The 22,419-nt window shown below is 47.4% G+C and overlaps 1 protein-coding gene across 3 annotated transcripts in view; it reads left to right on the forward strand.

Annotated features, from left to right (window-relative positions):
- The window catches only part of LOC119363582 (peptide-N(4)-(N-acetyl-beta-glucosaminyl)asparagine amidase-like), a 15,748-nt gene extending 2,216 nt beyond the window's left edge, over positions 1-13,532 (forward strand). For 2 of the 3 annotated variants that reach the window (XM_037628952.1, XM_037628953.1), the window contains exons 4-17: positions 524-625; positions 718-804; positions 1,065-1,147; positions 8,291-8,404; positions 9,297-9,351; positions 9,447-9,533; positions 10,137-10,192; positions 10,275-10,334; positions 10,447-10,534; positions 10,687-11,421; positions 11,497-11,557; positions 12,010-12,112; positions 13,052-13,183; positions 13,285-13,532. In XM_037628952.1, coding sequence (XP_037484849.1) covers positions 524-625; positions 718-804; positions 1,065-1,147; positions 8,291-8,404; positions 9,297-9,351; positions 9,447-9,533; positions 10,137-10,192; positions 10,275-10,334; positions 10,447-10,534; positions 10,687-11,421; positions 11,497-11,557; positions 12,010-12,112; positions 13,052-13,183; positions 13,285-13,375 — 1,854 coding nt within the window. In that variant the 3' untranslated portion in view covers positions 13,376-13,532. The remainder of the gene's footprint in view (positions 1-523; positions 626-717; positions 805-1,064; positions 1,148-8,290; positions 8,405-9,296; positions 9,352-9,446; positions 9,534-10,136; positions 10,193-10,274; positions 10,335-10,446; positions 10,535-10,686; positions 11,422-11,496; positions 11,558-12,009; positions 12,113-13,051; positions 13,184-13,284) is intronic. The other variant, XR_005174090.1, reaches the window with a different exon arrangement.
- Positions 13,533-22,419: the final 8,887 nt, after the last annotated feature.

The following is a 22,419-nucleotide window of genomic DNA, read 5'->3' on the forward strand; positions in this document are numbered from 1 at the left end:
GGTGACGGCCAACAGGCGGCAGCGAGACGAGTCCACGGAGCGGCGAGGCGAGTCCAGATGACTGCAACAGAATCCAGGCAGTGGCGGCGGTGGTAGCAACTCGGCGGCGCACTCGTGCGGTCGCACCTGAATCCTCGATCCAATCTGCTGCACAACAAACTGCGAGAGAGAGTGCTGGCTGTTTAGGGTTATGACTTTGCGAGTGCTGGAGTGGGCTTTTACTGGGTTTCCTGTGTCGCTGACGTGTTGGCGGCGTATCGGCACTTTTTTTCTTTTGTCTTAAATCGAAAATCACGATACCCCAGGGATACGCATATCGCTGCGGTATCATGCTTATCGCCGCATCGGTGACGTACAGGACGGGGATACACAGGTTTTGCACGTATCGGTGCTTCGTAGCTCTTTGCGATGATTCTATAGATTTTGGGTGTAGGAAAGCAGTCCGTAGGAATTTGGGAAGTTCTTTCATTCCTTTGAACCAAAGGGCACCTATATATAACTATGCTTACTGATTTTTTCTTAGGAGGAAGAAGAGGCACTTCTACTGCAACAGTACAGCATACAAAGTGACGGAGGAGAGGTTTTCAGAGAAAGAGTTGAGCCATACATGCGCCAGGTTCTGAAGGTATGTAATTGGAATACTTTTCATGTGCAAAGCATTCCTTAATATTGTGGTTGTTTCTGGTTCTTGTTTGCTGACACTCATTTTGGATGTAGTACGAGGATCCGGTGCGTCAGGAATCAGCTCTGAAAACGGTTCCTGTAGATGAACTTAAGGAGAAGGCGCTGATTTCACTGGCCAAGGTTTCTGTTAGTTACCTTTTTTTTTTGTCTTGATGTTCTCTATATTTCTATAGAACTATGTTTCCTTGGACTTGATGATAAAGTATATTTTCTGGTACAAGTTTGGCTCCATAGGAAGTTGTCGTATTTTACTATTATAAATTTTAACACCATGACTGCGTCTGGATATTTTTGTTGTCGTAATGGTGTGGATTGCTATATCAAGTTCTATGTTTGAAGGGATGTCTTGTCAGAAATTCTCATACAAGATTCTTTCGTAGGAAGGGATCTTCAGTCCTTCGAAAAATGAAGAGGATCATGCCTTTCTGTTGCAATTGCTTTTCTGGTTTAAGCAATCATTCAGGTTATTGAAACATTCTCATGACTCTTTTTTTGGTTATTTCTTTCTGCAGATGATTAGTGTCTTGTGTCTGATATGGTTTCATGAGAGTAATTACCGCTGGGAGGATCGCCGGGTGTTAGCTGTTGGATAAATGAGCAACTGACTTTACTGAGGGCCAAAGGCCAGTACATATACATGTGTGTCAAAGTGCAGAAAACCCCTTATACAACGGGGATATACCGAAAAGGGACTATACACATCTAACACCCCCCTCAAACTCGGTGGATCAACAACACTGAGTTTGGAGAGGAAAAAGGTATGCTGCGCTCGAGTCTGTGCCTTTGTGAAGAAGTCAGCCAACTGTAACTCCGAGGGCACATAGTGAAGAGCGAGAGTCTGATCCTGCACAGCAGCACGCACAAAGTGGGCATCCACACCGATGTGCTTGGTGAGCTCATGCTTCACCGGGTCACGCGCAATACTGATAGCACCAGTACTGTCTGACAGTAAGGGAGTCGAGGTAGTAGCCAACACACCAATATCCTCAAGTAACCATCACAACCAGATCACCTCAGCCGTCAACATAGCCATGGCTCGCAACTCAGCCTCCGTACTCGAGCGAGAAACTGCAGTCTGTTTCTTTGTCTTCCAGGCAATCAGAGAGCCACCAAGAAAGACACAGTAGGCAGACAGCGAGCGTCGATCAGAGGGATCGCTAGCCCAGGTAGCATCGGAGTAAGCCTGGAGCTCAAGAGAACTGGAGCGAGGAAAGAAAAGGCGCTGAGAGATCGTGCCACGAAGATATCGTAGAACACGAAGAAGGTGACTATAGTGGACAGAGGTGGGGGCTGAAACAAACTGACTCAGGATGTGAACGGGATAGGAGATGTCAGGACGCGTAACAGCAAGATAGACAAGGCTACCAACGAGGTGACGATAGCGAGTGGGATTAGGAAGAGGGTCACCATCAGAGGCACGAAGCTGAACGTTGAGCTCCATAGGAGTCACAACAGTGCGGTCATCACTGAGAGCAGCGCGAGCAAGAAGATCCTGAATGTATTTCTCTTGAGAGATGTAGAATCCATCAGAGGTGGAGGAGATCTCAATCCCAAGAAAATAGCGAAGAGGACCAAGATCAGTCATGAGGAACTGCTCGTGAAGACGGGCCTTAACAAAGGCAATGTAATCAGTGTCGTCACCAGTGATGATCATGTCATCAACATAGAGAAGGAGAAGAGTCCGACCACGAGGAGAGATGTGAACAAACAGCGCGGGATCATGGTCACTGGGCAAGAAACCAGCCGCGGTCACCACAGATGCGAAGCGCTCAAACCAGGCGCGAGGGGACTGTTTGAGACCATAGAGAGCGGCGAAGCCTACAGACCATACCATCAGGAGCATAGTACCCCGGTGGTGGCTGCATATAAATCTCCTCACGCAACTCACCATTGAGAAAAGCGTTCTGAACATCAAGTTGGGAGATAGACCACTGACAAACAGAAGCCACAGCAAGAAGAGTGCGGACAGTGGTCATGTGGGCCACAGGAGCGAAAGTCTCATCATAATCGCGCCCCTGCTCCTGCTGAAATCCACGGGCCACAAGACGAGCTTTGTAGCGCTCAAGAGAACCATCAGAGCGAGTCTTAATCTTGTAGACCCACTTACAGGTGATGGGACGGACACCGGAAGGGAGGGGAACGAGATCCCATGTGCCAGAGCGCTCAAGGGCAGCAAGCTCCTCGGCCATCGCAAGCTGCCATTCAGGCTGAGTCATGGCAGTGCGATAGAAAGTGGGCTCAGTCAAAACAGAGAGGCCGTACCGATCAGGGGAGTAGCGATCAGGCGGAGGGCGAGGCCGAGCACGGAGGTTATGAGCCGGAGGGGATGTAAGAGGAGGTGCACCCGAGGAGGTGGAAGGCTCGTCAGAGGCAATATCCTCAGTATGAGGACGTCGAGTATAGTGGAGAGGAAATGGTGAGAGAGGGCGACAGACTGGAGAGAAGGGGGGAGGGGTGAAGGTGGAGGAGGGAGAAGACGGGGTCGGAGGTGAAGGAGAAGGAAGGAGAGGTGCAGGCGGAGGAGGAAAGACATGAGGAGGCACATAGCGGGGTGTATCAGGAAGAAGGAAGGAAAGATCATCCACAGAGAAGCTCGAGGTAGAAGGACGTGGGTAGTAAGAGCGAGACTCGTCAAAGGTCACATCACGCGAGATGCGCAAACGACGACCAACAGGATCCCAGCAGCGATAGCCCTTATGCTCATCACTGTAGCCAAGAAACACACACTCAACCGATTGAGCAGTCAGTTTGGTGCGTTCTCGCGGGGCAAGGACATAACACACACATCCAAACATACGAAGAGCGGAGTAGTCAGGAGAGCGACCAGTGAGACACTCGATAGGGATACCACCCTGCAGAGCAGTCGATGGCTGTATGTTGATGAGGTAGGTGGATGCAGAAACAGCCTCAGCCCAAAAGTGGGGTGGAAGAGAAGCGGCAATCAACAGAGCACGAGCCGTCTCAAGTAGATGACGATGCTTACGTTCAGCAACGCCATTCTGAGCATGAGCACCAGGACACGAGAACTGGGCAAGAGTACCCTGTTCCGCAAGAAAACCACGCAACAGCTGGGAGATAAACTCACCAGCGGAGTCAGCACGAAAAGTGCGAATGGGCGTGGAAAATTGGGTGTGAACCATGGCAGCAAAACGTTTGTATATAGAGAGAACCTCGCTACGAGATTTCATGAAGTAGAGCCAAGTGTAGCGAGAGAAATCATCAATAAACAAGATATAATAGCGATGACCACCTTTCGAATCAAAGGGAGCAGGACCCCAGACATCAGAATGCACTAAGTCAAACGGACGCTGAGATACAGACTCACTAGTAGGGTAAGGTAACTGAGTCTGTTTGCCAAGTCTGCAACCATTACAATGTAAGGAGACATCTCCAGATACAGACCCTAAGAGGCCCTGACGAACTAAAGAAGACAAGCGAGAGCCACAGATGTGACCAAGGCGATGATGCCACTGCTGGAAGGACGCAGACGAAGAGGCAGCAAGAGCATGGGAGCTGGCAAGAGTGGTGGCAGCGGAAGGAACACGAAGCCAGTCAACCTCCCAAAGGCCCTCTGACTCACGGCGCCGAGGGCCAGCACCAACCAAAGCCTTGGTGCGTCGATCCTGAATGGAGCAAGAGTCGGTATCAAGAAGACACGACAACCAGAATCAGTAAGTTGAGCAGCGGAAAACAGATTCATGGTAAGACGAGGAACATGCGAGACACCAGAAACAGAAAAGGAGGGAGTGGAAAGAACGCCTCGACTAGCAACAGGAAGAGGTGTGCCATCGGCGGTAAGAACATTAACAGGCGAATCAAGAGGTCGGAGAGAAGACAACACAGAAGAATCAGAAGACATGTGGAAGGAGGCTCCAGAATCCAAAACCCATGAAGATGTACCTGACTGTGTAGATGCCTGCGGTGGTGGAGAGGTGGCTGCAGTCACAGCAGCAGCTGAACCAGTCGACGTAGAGCCTGAGGAAGCCAGGAGGCGTTTGAGCCTCACAATGTCCTGGTCAGTGAGTGATGGAGTCGAGGAAGATCCAAGAGTCCCATTGGAAGAGGAGCGTCGCTGGTCTCGCTTCTTCTCACGGCAATCAGACTCTGGGTGACCGGGCCGAGAGCAGTAGCCACAGAAGGTATCACGGCGCGACCGGCCCCTCTCAGTGTAAGCAGGGCGACTCACCCCCCCTGAAGGTGTGGGGAGGAGCGGTGGAGCGGTGAGCCGAGCAGACGACACAGGAGCCCGAGCAGCCAACACAGACGGGACCACCAGCAAACCAGCAGAGCGAAGGCGGGTCTCCTCAGCACGAAGCTCAGCAAGTACCTCCGAGATGGGAACACGACCACGAGCAAGCAAATGTGCATGTCTGGGCTCAAACTCAGAGCGGAGACGAGATAAGAACTCATGGACCCGCTGAAACTCCAGATCAGACCGAGTAGTCTGACAGCAACGACAGGTGCCACAAACAACTGTCCGAAGAGAGTCAAGCTGACGCCAGATGGCAGAGCACTGTGAATAGAACTCATCAACAGAGGAATCACCTTGCTGGAGGGCGTGCTCCTGACGTACCACGGAGAGATAGAGAGCATCACCAGAGGGCTGATAGCGCTGACAAAGGTAAGACCACATCGCTGCAATTGTGCCAAGTCCCATGAATTCCAAAGCAAACTGAGGAAGGACACTGGCAGTAAGAACAGCAGCAGCACGAGCATCATCATTGCACCATTGAGTGTAAGCAGACAGATCATCCCGGTACGCCGAAAGAGCATTGGAGTAAGCAGATACCTGCTGATCATAGGCATCAACTGCCGCATCATCAAGGGCCTTAGCGTCGTCCCGGTCGGCCTGAGAAGCCTCAGGAGCAAGTACCGGCGGCACCGGCGGGATTGGAGCCACAGGCGCAACGGGGCATGGCGGGCAGGGAACCTCGCCAGAAAGAACACCCCAGAGAAGAAGACCACGCATGTGGATGCGCATGAATCCCACAAACTCAGCATAGTTGGTGCCATCGAAGATCACTGAGCACCGTGGAACAGCAACATAGCCCGAAGAAGACATGAGGGGACTCTGTTGTCTCCTCTGTTTTTTTTTTGGTCAACTCTTTGAAGAGGCCCGGATTGGGATCGGGCTGGAGGACGAGCGAGGGAATCCCGCTCGATCAGAAGCGCGAGGGCGGGCGGCCTGAGCTTCGCTCGGCCCGAAGCAGGGGGAACGAGCGAGACGGGGAGGCCCGGCGTCCTGGCTTGATTTGGAGCGGGGATCGAGCGAGCGGGACCGCGGGGATCGAGCGGGCGGGGCTTGCCCGGCGGCCTGGCTCGATCCGGAGCCGGGGCGGAGTCCCCGCGTGAACGGGCAAGGGCCTGGAGCAGGCAGCCGCGGGGAGCAGCGGCCGGGCAGCAGCGGGGGCGCCGGCGGCCAGGAGGACCAGGAGCGTGGGCGGCGCGGCCGGAGAAGAGGAGCTCCGGGCGCAGCAGGAGGGCCTGGTCCGGGCAGGCGGCAGGGACAGGTGCCTGATCCGGCCAGCCAGCAACGGAGTGGGCTGGAACGGCAGGATTCGAGGGAGGCTAGGAGGGGAGCGCACGGAGTTGCGTCGTGCGAGAGAGGGAGGCAAACCTAGCATCTGATACCATGTTGGATAAATGAGCAACTGACTTTACTGAGGGCCAAAGGCCAGTACATATACATGTGTGTCAAAGTGCAGAAAACCCCTTATACAACGGGGATATACCGAAAAGGGACTATACACATCTAACATTAGCTAACTGATAAGAGGGTTTAGATTAGGGATTACGAGTATGAAGTAGATGTGAGATAGATCGTAACTCTTCTTGCTTGATTAATTCATTTCGAGAGGTCATCCTTATATATAGAGGCCCAACAACTCAAACCTAGGTAGCAAACTAATATCTTCTCTATAATTAGTTTATTAAATGGTACGATTCCTAACTTAAAAGAACAGGAATATATCCATATATCCCTTAACTGGAGCCCAAGATAGCATGTGGGTGGCCAACCCACGTGACAGCTATCATATATATATTCTATGGCATTGCTTTTGCCATTTTAGATTACTAGCAAAAATGCCCGTGCGTTGCAACGGGAGAAAAAATTAACGTGAATATAGTAAGGATTGTATGTGTAAACATAACTTCCAGTGTGTTACAATGAGAGAAATTAAAATTGTCTCAAATTTGGTAAGGACAGTAAGTGCAAGCAACACATCACATGTCATCCGTTGTAACTGAAGAAAAAATTAGCGCGGGTTTAGTAAGAATTGTATATGCAAATACAATGAGGAAAAAAAATGGCACAATTAAAATCCATGCCCGCTGCTGCTAAAAATCTATGCAGCCCCACACTGTTGGGGTTAATTAATCCTCAAATTGTTGTCTCCTTTAGTTAGGTCCTCCGATGCGATTAGTGCGATTCATATTTCCTTAAAAAATTTCATGTGATCAGTGCCCAATCAATCGGGTGCAGCTTCCTTCTTTAGGAATGCATGGCAGCCCTCAATCCTGGGAATCATATCATATTTCCTTTAATTTCTTCATGTGATTTTTAAAGATCTGTTCTCATTCTTTGTTTGTTGACTCCCGATTCCGCTCGTGGATCAGAGCAACTTGGAACGTGTATGAATTGATGAAATTCAATGTAAAAAAGCGAGGTGGGACTATTTAAGTGCAAAATGAACCAGAACTTCTCGTGAAGTTATATGTTACCTCAGTTTTTTTAGGGGTATATGTTACCTCAGTGGGTTGTGACCCTTGGACGTTAGGGGCTGATCATGATCGATTCCTTCACAGGACAAATCATTTTTTGGATCATTTAGCAGGCCCAATTCGATCGGACAGGCAGGCCTCCAACGGCGTGTCATTTGGGCCGTATTTTCTGTCGAAAAGGGGCAGTGTTTTTGGCCCAAGTCCTGTCAAACACAGATCCATGCCCCGCTTAAATTACGTAGAATATGTATCTATGCATGATCCTTAGCTGGCTTAGTTGGTTTGCGAGCTTATGATTGAGGCCGTGGTGCTGAGTTCGATTCCCCATCGGCGCACATTTTTTCTCTCATTACAAAAAAATTGAAACGTTTTTCTACCACTTAGACATAACCTGCGGGTTAATTACATAAAATAGCAGGGTCTTTTTTATAAAATAGTATGACGGTGAACCCGACGGAGTCAATCCGTGCTTTATTATTAGGGAAAGATATAGAAGAACCTTGAATTTAGTTTCTAAAAAGTAATGCTATTTGGAACATCGAACAGTGTTGTCAAAGAAGTCAAGCAAAGCAAAATGCCTCAGTGATTAGTATGTCCATAACAAATATCCAGTGGTACTTGCATGGCTTCACTTGAGCCCGTGGAACATAGAGATTAAACACTATCTTTTTGAACTTCATCGAGCCTTATTATGGTATTATCAGTGGTATTTTTGTTTCGATTTCTATACTTCCACGTCACTCAGTACACACCATACAGGTTGAACAGCTTAAGATAGAACTCATATACACTTCATCTTTTAACGTTGATGCTTATCTTTGCAAATGGGTTAACAATGATGCTTATGTTGCATATTGGTTAACAGTGATCCTTGTCCTTGCAGATGGGTTAATGCACCAGCTTGTGACATCTGTGACCGTGAAACATCTATGGTTGGAATGGGAAACCCACTTCCCTCAGAAATTGAATTCGGTGCCTCCCGTGTCGAGATCTATAGGTAGCATTCAGTAGAATTTTATTTAGTTGGACTTCTGCTATCTTAATTCAAATTTATTTTTAGAACGGTCATGTTTCCTTCAACAACTTGCAAAATTGATATCCAAGTAAATGACAATTCCACATCTTGAAGCCTGGTTATTTATGTACTAGCAATTTGGCTAGGTTCATCTTTTTGGGTGAGATGTGATACCACTTATTTTGGAGGAACAATAGTTATGAAAAATTCTGGAGTTCTCTAATAGCATTCACGTGCTATGCATTTACCTTGCTACACATTTTCTGATAAACTTTTTACCCACACGTCCAGAAATGAAAAGGAAAAATTCTGCTTTGAATGTAATTGGAAGCTGTCGATTTAAATTTGCTCCTGTCTGCAGCAGGATCTAATGTGTGGACCAAATTTGGATCTGAAATTTCGTATCACGGGTAGATGCATCTTGTGCTCTGCTAGATCTCACCTAAAGGCCTACCCAAGTTACCCCTTGGTTACATATGCTATCTTATTTTGGTGTGCTCTCATCACCTTCATGTTCATTGTCTGTCAAGTATAATTCCGGGAAATTATGTACCCTGCAACTGTTCCTGCAGCATAAGACAAATTCTTTTTGCGCTTCTGTGTGTCATCTCTATCTGAATAACCATGGTTGTCAGGATCTGGATCAGGATCCTAGGCAGGATCATTTGCAGGTTGACATGATCAGTATTTTTATATTTTATGAGCACGATAAGATGCTAGTTAGAGCTCTGGAATGGCCCCACAGCGCTGTAGTATTATAAGATCCTACATACCAGAACTGTACTTCTATCCTTTTAATACTTCATCTCCTCGCACCTGGTGCTGTACTGTCAGTACTTTTACAACTTCATTTGCCTATATATACTATTTTTAGGTGCAACCATTGTTTGAGCATCACCCGTTTCCCAAGGTACAATGATCCGCATAAGGTATGAGTAAGCTGTCCTAGCCTCCTGTGATCCTGGTAGTGGGTGTGTATTTTTTAAACCAAGCTGGAAATTAACATTTGTTGCTTTTTTGTAAGCTTATACAAACTAGGAAAGGACGCTGTGGAGAATGGGCGAATTGCTTCACATCCTACTGTCGGGTTTTTGGATATGAAGCTCGTTTGGTTAGTTTCATAATGCTCATAATCGTATTAGCTTCTGTAATGATTATGGTTTCCTTCACTGTAAGTGATTCCACATTTGTCAAATGGTTTGACGGCCTTCCGTATCTGGCATATTCATTCATATTCGGTGGTTTAGTTGAATGCAGAATTATCAAATGTCAACATTATTCAGTTACTGAATTGTTAGTATGAAACAATTGGTTGGATTTCCCACTCAATTAATCATTGAAATAACATGTGCTAATATTATGATTATATGAGACACTGAAGTTCTGAACACTACCTGGTCAAAAAAAATACTGAATGCTAGACTAGATTCGTAACTGATTATATCTCTTGAAAAGGTTCCAGTCTCTGCTTCTTGTGAGTATTCTTTTTCATCATTCAGTTGCTTTGTTTTCTCCAAAAACCACTTATTGGAGTGCTCGTCCAATCGCCATATTGCTGCCTTGACTGGTCTTTGCTCTTAGTGTAGTTCAATAAATATGCTTCTTTACAAAGGCAATTTAAGTTCTGCTACAATTCTGTTTTTAGCAAATGAATCCCTAAATTTTTTATTCTACTGTGGTCAACAACTGAACATGCCTATTCTTTACTTTACAGATTCTGGATTTCACTGATCATGTTTGGACAGAATGTTTTTCAAACCTCTATGGGAGGTTAGTATGACCTATCCACCACTGCTTCAAATGCAGTATTTTATTTCCATTTTTATTAATGCCACAGTTCTGGAATGTTTAGATGGATTCACTTAGATCCATGCGAAGGAGTCTATGATAATCCCTTGCTGTATGAGAAAGGGTAAAATACAATCCTACTCAACTGATTTCTGCATATTATTTTGACACATAATTCATCTAATAGTTTGTCTAATTTCACTTCATATTGATGTTGTGTTGTATCGATTTTCTAGGTGGAACAAGAAATTAGATTATGCAATTGGTATCTCAAAAGATGGAGTACATGATATAACAAAACGCTACACCAGAAAGTGGCATGAGGTAGAATTTTCTTGCTTGGTTAGGGGCTGCGTTGGGGGTAGGGGGGCTGTATTGGCGCGCGCGCGCGTGTGTGTGTTGGGAACGATCTTTGTTGTTTTTGAAGAAATTGTTCTCATTTTTACCTAATGTGCCATGCGGCTTTACATTTGCAGGTTCTCTCTAGGCGGACCATTACCTCCGAGGATACAGTTTCAGCTATTCTGATGAATATAACTAGAAAGTGTCGCAGTGGATTGTCAAGTGATGAACTCTTAGCCTTAGAAAACCGTGACAGGAAAGAGTCCGAGGAACTTAGTAAAGCTACCTATCTTGAAGTTAACAACAGCATATCTCTACCTGGAAGGCAAAGTGGTTCTGCGGAATGGAGAGCAGCAAGGTCAGAATTGGGCCAAGCAGACTCACTCAGTTGCTCGTCGTGTCCTATTCGGAGATGTGTGGATGCTCATGTTTCAAAAATACATGATGCTCTTTCAGCTATTCTTTCTCATTTTTGTGATAATAACATCCCTAATGAAAGAATCATTGAAGTTATCGTCACATTGAGGAGCTTGATGCAAAATCTTAAAGATGCCAACTTCAAAAGCAGGAGAGTCGCATTAGATCAAAAATCGCAGCAAATTTTTGAGATACTTCCCTCTGCTGAAAGGTTGCTTTCTGCTATTTCTTTAAAAGCAGAGTTACACACTGTTAGAGATCCATCCGTGGCCACAGATGGAAATCTAATACATACATCCTTAGCATTACCAGTAGCACTAGATGCAGTTGATGAGATACTAAGTAACTATAAGAGCGATATCTTTTACACAAAAGGTCATCAATTCCCAAGAGGCAATAGACTCTGTTCAGGTTCAGTCCTTGCAAGCAGTGAGCAGCTCCCAATTGGAATTGTATGTGTTGCAAATTAATCATTTTTTATGTATCCATTTATCAGGGTTTGCCCTAAAATATTGAAATCATTTCAGGCAACAGCAGCCTTTGACGGCATTCGCTTGTCCAAATGGGAAGAACCTGATGGAGCCAAAGGTAATTTGGTGCTACCAATATAACTTGTTCACAATCTTATCATTCATTTTCTTTATAAAATACTACTCCACCCGTCCCACAATATAAGATAGTTTTTCAAGCTAACATATAAGACGTTTTTGCATTTCAGTTCAATTGAACTGCAAAAACATCCTATATTTAGTTACAGAGGTAGTAGCATATATTTTCTCGTTTGTACTCCTGTGATTTTTTTTCGAAACAGGGTTTCCCCCCGCTTTAGATTATAAAGCAACGGCCACAGAAAGCCAGCACAATTTTCATGTCATATGCAGCCAACCAGTTTTTGACAGTAGTGTCTGGTCAACTGTCGAGCTGATGTTCTGCAGAATTTTCATGTTGTGCTTAAGAACGCTATTGAATTGTTCCAACTACTTATGATTGATTGATTGGGGAATTTTATTGATTTGCTGTATGGCAAAATCAATTTGCAGGATGTTGGCTAATGTACAAGGTACATGGTGGCCAAACTTGTGAGTTGGAGTCATATGATTTGATGTCAGCTAATGATGCTCCCGAGAGGGATCCAATGGACTGGTACATTTACTAAAAAAAACTGTTCCTTGGCTGTCTGATGTGATTCTATTCTGTATAATGACCATCGAACTTATGCTGTATGGTATGCGCGTAAAATAACTCATGAGCGCCTGTCATGGGCCTATAGCCCTACAACTACAGGGGATACACCAGGCCAAGGCAGGGCATCTCAATTGAACATCTTTATCTCCTGGGGATTTGTTAGGATTAGATTCCAGGTAAAGAATATTATTTACAGAAGTTGGAGATAGCCTGCTAAGGGGATGAGACAGCCACCACAGGGAGGGCACATATCTATTATCAGTTAATCAGAGAATAATCCATTCTGTTTCCATACTCCTCCCGTTCCTACCCCTCTGGATATTCTGTGATGGAACATTTCCCTGCCATTTTAGTTGCTGTATCGCTGACAACATTGTTAATTTTAGTACTAACTTTTTATAAGATGTTTTTAGAGTCTATGACAGTGTTAAAAAACTTCTTACGTTAAGTTACAGAGGGACTAGTTTTTATGCGAACGGTGTTACTTGCTACTCAAGTTATTCATATTGTTAATAGAAGTTGCCTGCTAGAGAGTAGTACTCCCTCCGTCTCAAAATAAGTCTCTCAACTTTGTACTAGCTCTAGTACAAATTTGTACCAAGCTTGAGACAGTTATTTTGGGACGGAGGGAGTATGTCACTAGCTTTGCCTGAGGGAGTATGTCACTAGCTTTGCCTGCTTTTAACCTTCTTTGAAATGCGAGTAATTTTAACATGCTCCCTCTTACCCCCTCTTTTCACATGGGAGGTAAGAAGGTAAGAGTTAATCAGACCACTGCTTACTCAAATCATTATGCACTCTTACCTCTCGTGTGAAAGGGGGAGGTAAGAGGGACCATGCTAAAATTTGTCTTGAAATGTTAATATTCTGCAAGTCACTAACAATGTAGCATTGCAGGGTCCTTGAAGGGAGCACAGACCAAGGGTCTACCTGGAATACTATTGATGCTCGGAGTTCTGTAATCTTCGGCAGCCGTTTCTGTAGGAAATCATTTACTGTTGACAAGAGATACAAAGCAAGTGTACTTCGGTAGGTTTTATGGTTTATTATCGGCTGATATAGTCATGCTGCATTCTACGCATATTATTCTTGCGACTAAAAATAAGCTAAGCTTTGCTTGCCTTTGCCAGATTTCGGTTTCTACGTGGGAGAGAATCTAGTGCCAATCCAAGGTTTCAAATAGGATCCATCGACTTCTACGGGGAAACACACATGGCCTGATCGCAGGTGTTAATTTGTGTGTACAAAACCCAACAAAACCTTGTCGAATCATGCACATATCATGGCCAGTACTAAATGCAACCAATAATTGTACTGATTATCTTGGATGATTGTAAATTCCGCTTCTACTCTGGAAGAGGTACCTTTCCTTTCTCCCTGTGAGCACCTGTGCATCGCCATTACTCCCGCTAGCTCCACTATGGGTTGGCACCTCGACTATCTCGTCATTCCCCCTCTTTGTCAAAAATGCGCTATGAGTGCAACTCCAACGGGGCGACACATTTCGTCCGCTGGCGTCCGTTTGGGTCGGCGTGGACACAAAAGTCAGCCCAATGCGCCGACCCAAACGGACGTGTGTCCGCTTTTCGTCCGCGGACCCATTTCCGGCTCATTTTTTTGAGCCGGATTTGCGTCGGCGCGGACACGAGACGGACGCGCATGTGCTCGCCTTCTCCCCCCGGGCCCGCTTGTCGGTGGCACATTGGCCTTTCCACATCCAACAACCACGCCCGCCTCCTTCGTCGCCGCCGCCGCCCATTTTTCGGTGACTCTGCCAGCTGTCGGCTCCCGCAACATCCTCTGAGCAACGTCACCACCTTCGACGTTGCCACTGTCGTCTTGCCGCTGGGAACCGACTGCTTCCCACCCCGACACCCCCACGACCAAGCATCCGCCTCGCCGTCCCCGGCCAGACCCTCATCGGCACGCTCGTCGGACGCCGGCAGGGCAACTAGCTGGTCCGTGCGCACCGCGACTCCCTTCGCCGGTCGTCTTCTTTGCGATGCCCGCAAACTGTTCGATAGTTTGCCAAGGTACAAAATGGATTCCGCCCACGAGTTTTCTTTTTCACAATTTCCTTTGCGACTCTGACGATTCGTCGTCCGATGACGAGGAGGAGATATTGGCTGCCGTGTTGGTCCATCACCACCTCAATAGCCAGCGGCCGTTGTTCCGTGGCTCCATTCCGGGCCACCTTCCGGCGTTGTATCGCAACCGGGAGAGCGGGCATTTCCTTCTTTGGAAGGATTACTTTGATACAACAAATCCGTTGTTCAAACATCAGAAATTCCGTCGTTGTTTCCATATGAGTAGGCATTTTTTCAACCGTATTAAAGAGGGGGTGGTCAGCTACGATGACTACTTCGAGTGCAAAGAGGATGCCGTTGGAAAGATTAGTTTCTCCTCTTATCAGAAATGTACTGCCGCCATTTGTTCGATAGTTTGCCAAGGTACAAAATGGACTTCGCCGACGAGTTCTTTTTTCACAATTTCCTTTGCGACTCCGACGATTCGTCCTCCGATGACGAGGAGGAGATATTGGCTGCCGTGTTGGTCCATCACCACCTCAACAACCAACGGGCATTGTTCCGTGGCTCCATTCCGGGCCACCTTCCGACGTTGAATCGCAACCGAGAGAGCAGACATTTCCTTCTTTGGAAGGACTACTTTGATACAACAAACCCGTTGTTCAAACATCAGAAATTCCGCCGCCGTTTTCCGTATGAGTAGGCATGTTTCCAACCGTAATAGAGAGGGGGTGGTCGGCTATGATGACTATTTCGAGTGCAAAGAGGATGCCGTTGGCAAGATTGGTTTTTCCTCTTATCACAAATACACTGCCGCCATCCGAATGCTTGCATACGAAGTGCCCGGTGATCTCATTGACGAGTACGTCCGTATGAGCGAGTCTACTTGCCTAGAGTCCCTGTATAAGTTCTGCAAGGCTATTATTGCTGTGTTTGGCCCCGAGTACTTAGAGAGAGCCGACTGCTGAAGATACAACCCATTTGTTGGCGATGAATGCCAGCAGGGGCTTCCCAGGGATACTTGGTAGTATAGAATGCATGCATTGTGAGTGGAAGAACTGCCCTTCTGCTTGGCAAGGGCAGTATAAGGGCCATGTCAGGGCTTGCACTGTCATACTTGAGGCCGTGGTGTCTCAAGATCTCTGGATCTGGCACTCTTTCTTTGGCATGGCCAGATCACACAATGATATCAACATGCTTCAGCGGTCGCCGGTGTTCGCTAGGCTTGCCGAAGGCAACAACCCACCGGTGAACTTTACTGTTAACAGGCACAACTACGACAAAGGATACTACCTTGGTGACGGTATCTATCTTCAGTGGACCACTATTGTCAAAACAATCCCCAATCCTGTTTGTTGAAATAGGGCGGCCAGCCGGCCACGCCGGCAGATATGGGTTGGCGCGTTGGGCGCACTGCCGACCCAAATCTAAAACAAGACGGACGCTGGGCGGGCGGCCGACCCAAACGGGCAAAAAGCGGACAAAATCGCCGATCGTTTGGGTCGGCCTGTTGGAGTTGCTATGTGCATCTGTTGGCCTTCAATATCCTCGAGCCTCCAAAATGAAACGTCCCATTCAAGATCCTGACCCCATCGGCACAAACACCCCTTGTTCCCTAATGCTAACATAAGTGTCTCATATGGATAATACTTCTGATAGGATATGGTATCCTACCAGGTCTAGCTCGTATGTTTTAGGGGTGGAAAGGGGCTTGGCGAGGAGGAAGGCGAGGTCGCTGGCGCTGGGGCGTCATCGTCACGTGTGCGTGAGAGAGGGAGGGAGTAGGACGCGACGGCTAGGGTTAGGTCTCCCGGCTCCCTTCAGGAAGCCGAGCAAATATGATTGCTTCTGCTTAACTTCAAATGAGTCCTTACATGAGTTTATATAATCTTCAAATACGATAACTGGGCTAAGCCCCTAATAATGATAAGATAACTGGGCCAGGCCCCTAACTGCCTGGACTGTAGTATATGTCGGTCATAACATTTCTCCTCGCATGCACAAACAGCTTGTCCTCGAGGTGGAAGGCGGAAAAGCGCTTGCGTAGCTCCTCGAGGTGATCAATGGGCACCAAACACCTCCGCGCCAGCTGGGACGGGCAGGTCGCCGAGCCCGGCGACGGCGGTGTCCTCCTCAATGTAGTCCGCAGCCTCCAGGTAGAAGAGTTGCGGGCAGACATGGCCGGGCATGTAGGGCTTGTCGCAGTTGAAGCAAAACCCTTGGCGGCGACGCTCGAGTTGCTCGGCTGGGGTGAGCCGGAGGAACGGGTGCGCCGTGGTTGCGGCGAGGGGCGCCGCGGAAGCCTGAGCAGGCCGACCCTGCGTGGGAACTTCCGGTCGGGGTGGCGGCCCAGCGGCCCGGGGCGGTGACGCCTACTGGATGGCCACCTCACGACACTCGAAAGCGTGGGCGTAGTACATGGCCATCTGGAGGTCCTGTAGCCCGCGCATCTCCACGTCTACGCGGATGTGGTCCGGTAGGCCGCCGTCGAAGAGCTCAGCCCGCTGATGAGCCGAAACATCAGGGGCGTGGCACGCTAGTGCCTGGAAATGGTCGGCGAAGTCTTGCACTGTGGTGAGGAACCGAAGGCGCCCAAGCTTCGCCAGATGGCTCCCGTGTATAGGCAGACCAAAGCGCAAGAGGCAGAGATCGCAGAAACGCTCCCATGGTGGCATGCCGCCCTTGTCCTACTCGAGGGCGTAATACCACGTCTGGGCGGCGCCTCGTAGATGATAGGAGGCGATCCAGGTGCGGTCGGACGCGAGAGTGCGCGGCCCCCTGAAAAATTGGTCGCATTGGTTGAGCCAATTCAGGGGGTCGACGGTGCAGTCGTAGGTCGCGAACTCCAGCTTGGAGAATCTCGGCGGTGGCTGCGCGTGGACGATGGGCGGGTATGTGTCATCCGCGCGGAACAGTGAAGGCGACAACGCCGAGTGTGCAGGCTGCAGAGTACTACCATGGAAAAGGGGCCCGTCCACACCATTGTAGGGACCTGCGGCACCCGAGGACCCGCCGAACTGCATGTTCGGGGGCGGCACCGGCGGTGACAGCACATGCGGCTGTCGTCAGGCCATCGTGTAGATCGGCTCGATGGACCCAGCAAGCCAGGCCGGTAGAGGAGATGGCGACGGGGGGAAACGGACCTAGTGGATGGGCACCCTGGGCGCCGTCGACGCAAGGCCCGGCCCCGAAATCGCCGGTGGCGGCGGTTGCTGCTGTTGCGGCAGCGGCATGATGGATGCGATGGAGGTCGCATGTGGTGGCGGCTACCACGGGAGCTGCTGCGGCCCCATGATGGTGGCGACGGGAGCGGGCGGCTGCAGCCCATAGTGCCCCGTGAGGAAGGTGCGGATGCCCTGGACCGCCTTGAGTCAGGTCCCGGAGCGCCGCCGTCATCTCCTCCAGGGTAAGCACGACGGGGACGGGCGTGGGTGGCATCCAGGCGGCAGAGGAGACCAGCCCGGTCAAGGACGGCGTGCTGGCCGCGGCGGTCGTTGGCGACGAGGAGGCAATCGGCAGTGGAAGGGAGCGGGTGAGCGGTGGCGCGGACATGATCGAGCTTGGGACACCTGATACTAAATTGATAGGATATGGGATCCTACCAGGTCTAGCTTGTAGGTTGAGGGGTGGAAGGCAGGCCCGTTGATGAGGGGGGCCAAAGTGGCCGACTGCACAGGCCCCCCAAAATTGTGGGGCCCCCAATTAAAGGAAAACGCGAAGTAAACTACCTGTGCATGGCGCCCGCTACAGCTTGAGCCCTAGGCCGTGACCTGCCGTGACCCTCCCAGACCCCCGCTCGAGCATGAGCGCCGCCTCTCTTGCGCGATCTCCCATGCCCCCGTGCAATGAATCAACCAGTGCTGGTCTGCTGCAGATTGCCGCAGGCGGCCGCTCCACCTACTAGCTGATCCGTGCTTGCACTAGCAGTAGTGATTCCCGTCCTCCACCTGGTCGCTGGGCGCTGGCCTTGTCTCCGAACACTTGCTGCCCCTCCAAAGCCGAGAAACACAGGTACTGCTCGTCGCCTTGGCCACTAATCAATCAGTAATCTACTGATTTCTTGGACCGAGAGAGGCAAACAACAATAGTAGAAGATGCATTGGAAGTTTGAACTGACATGATGTATGTGTTGATTTATAAACTGATGTCTTTGAACAATTAACTACAGAGTAATTTAGAACTAAAAAAAAGTGTGCATGTATGGATGAAACCCGAATCGATGCATTTTCATATCAATTTTATTTCATGCTACAAGAAAATAAGACGAAGACATATTTTCATTGGCGACCTGCAACAACAGGAGTTTCTACATATACGGGGGAACGGATGAAGCAAACTATTGGTCTGGTATTCTTTTGTACCCCTTATTATTATTTGTGTTTCTTTGTCATGTTTAATCTATTTGGTTCGATCCTTAATCATCGAGTTTCAGTTCTACATATATTGTGCCGTCGACCAAATTTATAAATATGCTTTGGCATGAGGTGTTTCTTGGATAGCTAGGAGGTATTATTTGGCCACTGCAATGTGAGATATTCTTTGGATACTTCTTTAGTTACACGAATTTCAAAATTTTAGGACCCCATTTTGTATTTCGTCCCGGGCCCCCAAATTCCTAAAGACGACCCTGGTGGAAGGGGGCTTGGCGAGGAGGAATGCGAGGTCACCGGCGCTGGGGCGCCGTCGTCACGTGTGCGAGAGAGAGGAAGGGATCAGGACGCGGCGGCTAGGGTTAGGTCTCCCGGCTCCCTTCAGGAAGCCGAGCAAATATGATTGGTTCTGCTTAACTTCAAATGAGTCCTTGCATGAGTTTATATAATCTCCAAATACGATAACTGGGCTAAGCCTCTGATAACGATAAGATAACTGGGCCAGGCCCCTAACTACCTAGGCTGTTGTATATGCCGGTCATAACAACTTCCTTGGCTATATGAATAGCAGCAAGGGGTTTCGGTAAAATTGCCAAACTGTCAAACCTACCACGAGGCATGACGTTCGTTCGTTCAATCACGGTGAGGAAGGAGAAATTCACGTTGAGGCACAATTTTAGCTTCGGTCGGCGAGGGAATGGGTGCTCGTGTCTCTCTGAACGACGCATGTACAAGGGGGTAGGGATGGAGGCGTACGCATTCGCATCTGTCCGCGCCCAAAAGCACACTAACTCTTGTTACTTTAGTAGTTGTGTTAGACTTAATTAGTCTTTCAAATGATAAGTGCCACACGTGTGGTATGAAGCTTTCTGGCCCTGACATTTTTACAACTAAAGTTGCCATCTGAAAGGAAAAACAAAAAAGAAAACAAAAATTGTCATCCGAAAAGAAAATTGCCATCCTTGCGTCACTAAACTTGTCATATAAAACGCTTGAAGTTGACATGTGTTCGTACAATACATATGTCACTTATCAGAGTCCATTAGTATCATCATGCAGACATTCGATGAATCATGTACGCCGTCCGTCTACAACTTATAAGGGAAATGTTGGGCAATGTTTCTGTGGGTTTGAACATGCGTAGAATTAAGAATCATGGAACAGGGGAGGGAAATGTTGGGCGATGTAGTCCACTCCTAATTTCTCCTTTGCCATTTCTTTCATTTTTTGCATATAAACCCCTTTTCAACTACTTTTGCACAACATATCAATTCAAAACTTCATATTTCCAATGCACACATTTCAACGTCATTTCAAATTAAATCCTCAAATTTAAACACAACATACAGTCCAAATGACGTACAAGTCCAAATAAAACATAATGAAAGCACAACAATCAAGTGTCATGAATTACCCACATGTGCTCAACAAGTTCACCTTGGAGAGGGTGATGAGCTTCTCGCTTTTCGATCCTGTGATATGCTACGAGGAATGTCTGGATCCTGTTTGCTTGATCTTCCGTCTCCACATGTACCATATTGTAGGCGACTATCCTCTTATCCTCGATGATCTGTCACATCCCAGATTTTTTTCCAAATCTAGTATGTTAAAAATTTCATAGGGGATTAAAAAATTTCTAGGAAAAACACATGAATACCTAGGATTGCTTGTGATTAACTTCGATTTTCTTGATTGTTTGCTTAGGAAGGGTTAAAATCCCAATGCAACTAGTTGAAACCTAGCTAGCCATTGGCAGAATCCAAACCATCTTGAAATATTATTTGGGCGTAAGGATATCCATAAAAACACCCGAATGGTATTCAAAGAAAAATGAATTTTCCCAAAAGAATTGAGTTGGATCTGTTTTGAAATCAATTCAAAAAGTCAAGGGAAATTATTTTAAAATGGCTTTGCATTTATTTGGTAGGAAAAGGAATTTCTGAAGTCCAAATAATGAGTTTGACCTTCTGCCAATTTTTTAAATTGGATTTGAAACACAATTGGTTTTGAAACCAAATTCAAATTCAAAAGGAAAATATAAGTGCAGGAATATATGTCCAAAATGTCCATACAAAATGTTGGCATAGTCATAAATATTCCATTTGGATTTTAGGGCAAGTTTTTAGTTTGAAGAAAATTCAAATTCAAAACCTATTTGAACTTACAGACAAAACAGAAACAAAAAAAAACAGAAACAAAAAATAAAAGAAAAGAAAAGGGCCCAACCAGCCAGCTAGTCAGGCCATAGCCCAACTAGCCAGCCAGCCCAGCACCCCACCCGCGCCCCTCTCTCTCCTTCCTCTCATCGACCGCCTGGGCCCGTGTGTCAGCACCGTCCCCCACCTCCCGCAACCGCTCATGTGCCCACGTCGCCACAACCGCACGCCCGCGCCCATGATACCCCCACTTGCGCACTCCGGCCACGCCAGGACCTTCCTACATGTCCTATAAATCCACCCCGTCGCCCTCTCCCAAAGCCCCATGGCCGTAGCACCCCTTGTCCCCAGGCTGCTCCGCCGCGACCCCCACTCCGGTGTACTGACCTAGGATCTCGCCGGCGCAATTCCGGCAAGCCGCAATCCCTCGTGCCCCACCACTTCCACCGTTCGACTCGCTGCTTCACGGTGAACTCTCCAAACATTCTCCGCGAGCCCCATGACCTCTCGACGCCCAACTCCGACGAGGACCGAGCCCAACCACCGCTGCGGGCTTCACTCCGGCGAGGTGAGCACGCGTCTGACCCGCGCACCGTGTCCATCGTCTTTGGTACATTCTCGCGCATCTCCCTGGCCCTTTGCTTTGTCCACATACGCTCAATTTTGAGCTTTGCCAACACTTCCCGAAGCTGTCACCGTCGTGCACAACTCCGGCAACCCCTCGACATCGTTTCCCTCATCCCTAGCGACCACCAAGGCCACTAGAGGACCCGTGACGCCGAGCCGCACCCGTCCATGCCCTCTGCCGCCTCTAGTACCCACGGGAACGACCGGAGCGACCATGTCCGAGGCCAGCGCCGTGATGCTCGCATTTTTCGGCTGGATTCCAGCGAAGATTTCCGGTGATTCGAAACCCTAACCCCCTCTGATCTATTCCTGACCGTCAGACCTTGATCGCAAGCACAGACACACCCACTTATTTGAATTGGTATCAACCAATCAGGAGCTGCCATGTCACCACCTTATCATGAGAAAAATAGTTTAATTAAATTGATTTGGCAATTTTGCAGAACCCCTCCCCCCTAAATATTCTAACCATCATACTATTTATGTATAAGTCCAATTTGAGTGAAACTTTAAAACGATCCTTAGGAAATGCACTCTCACCTAGATAAATAAAATTTATAATATGAATAATTTAAAATTTAAATTCCAATAGAATGAATTTGGATTTAAATAGGGCATAACTTGCAAATTATAAATCCAATGAAATTGATACTTTTTGCAAAGTGAATCTAGTGAGATACAGTTTCATCTTAGCTACTGTAGTACAATTTTAAATAATTTATAATTTGAACTTGAATATATTTAAACAATAGCTACAATTCAAACAATGTTTAAACCTAAATTTTATTTAACTTTGAATTAAAAATGTTTATTGGAATAATTACTTCGCAACTAGATTCAGAAAGAATGAACTTTAGTAAATATTTTTGGATTATTATTTGAATTTAGGAAGTTAAATTAATTTGAATTAAATTCAAAGATAATTTGATTATAACTTTAAAACCATTGGTTTAACTTGGATAAAATTATTGCAATATGGTTTAGTAAATTGAGTTGAACCTATTAAATATTTGTGGTGTGACATTTGACTTTAAGTTAAATTAAATTTAATCCAAACTTAAATAAAGTCTGAAAACTATTTACAC

Source organism: Triticum dicoccoides, chromosome 2B (genome assembly GCF_002162155.2).
Source record: "Triticum dicoccoides isolate Atlit2015 ecotype Zavitan chromosome 2B, WEW_v2.0, whole genome shotgun sequence".
NCBI lineage: Eukaryota > Viridiplantae > Streptophyta > Magnoliopsida > Poales > Poaceae > Triticum > Triticum dicoccoides.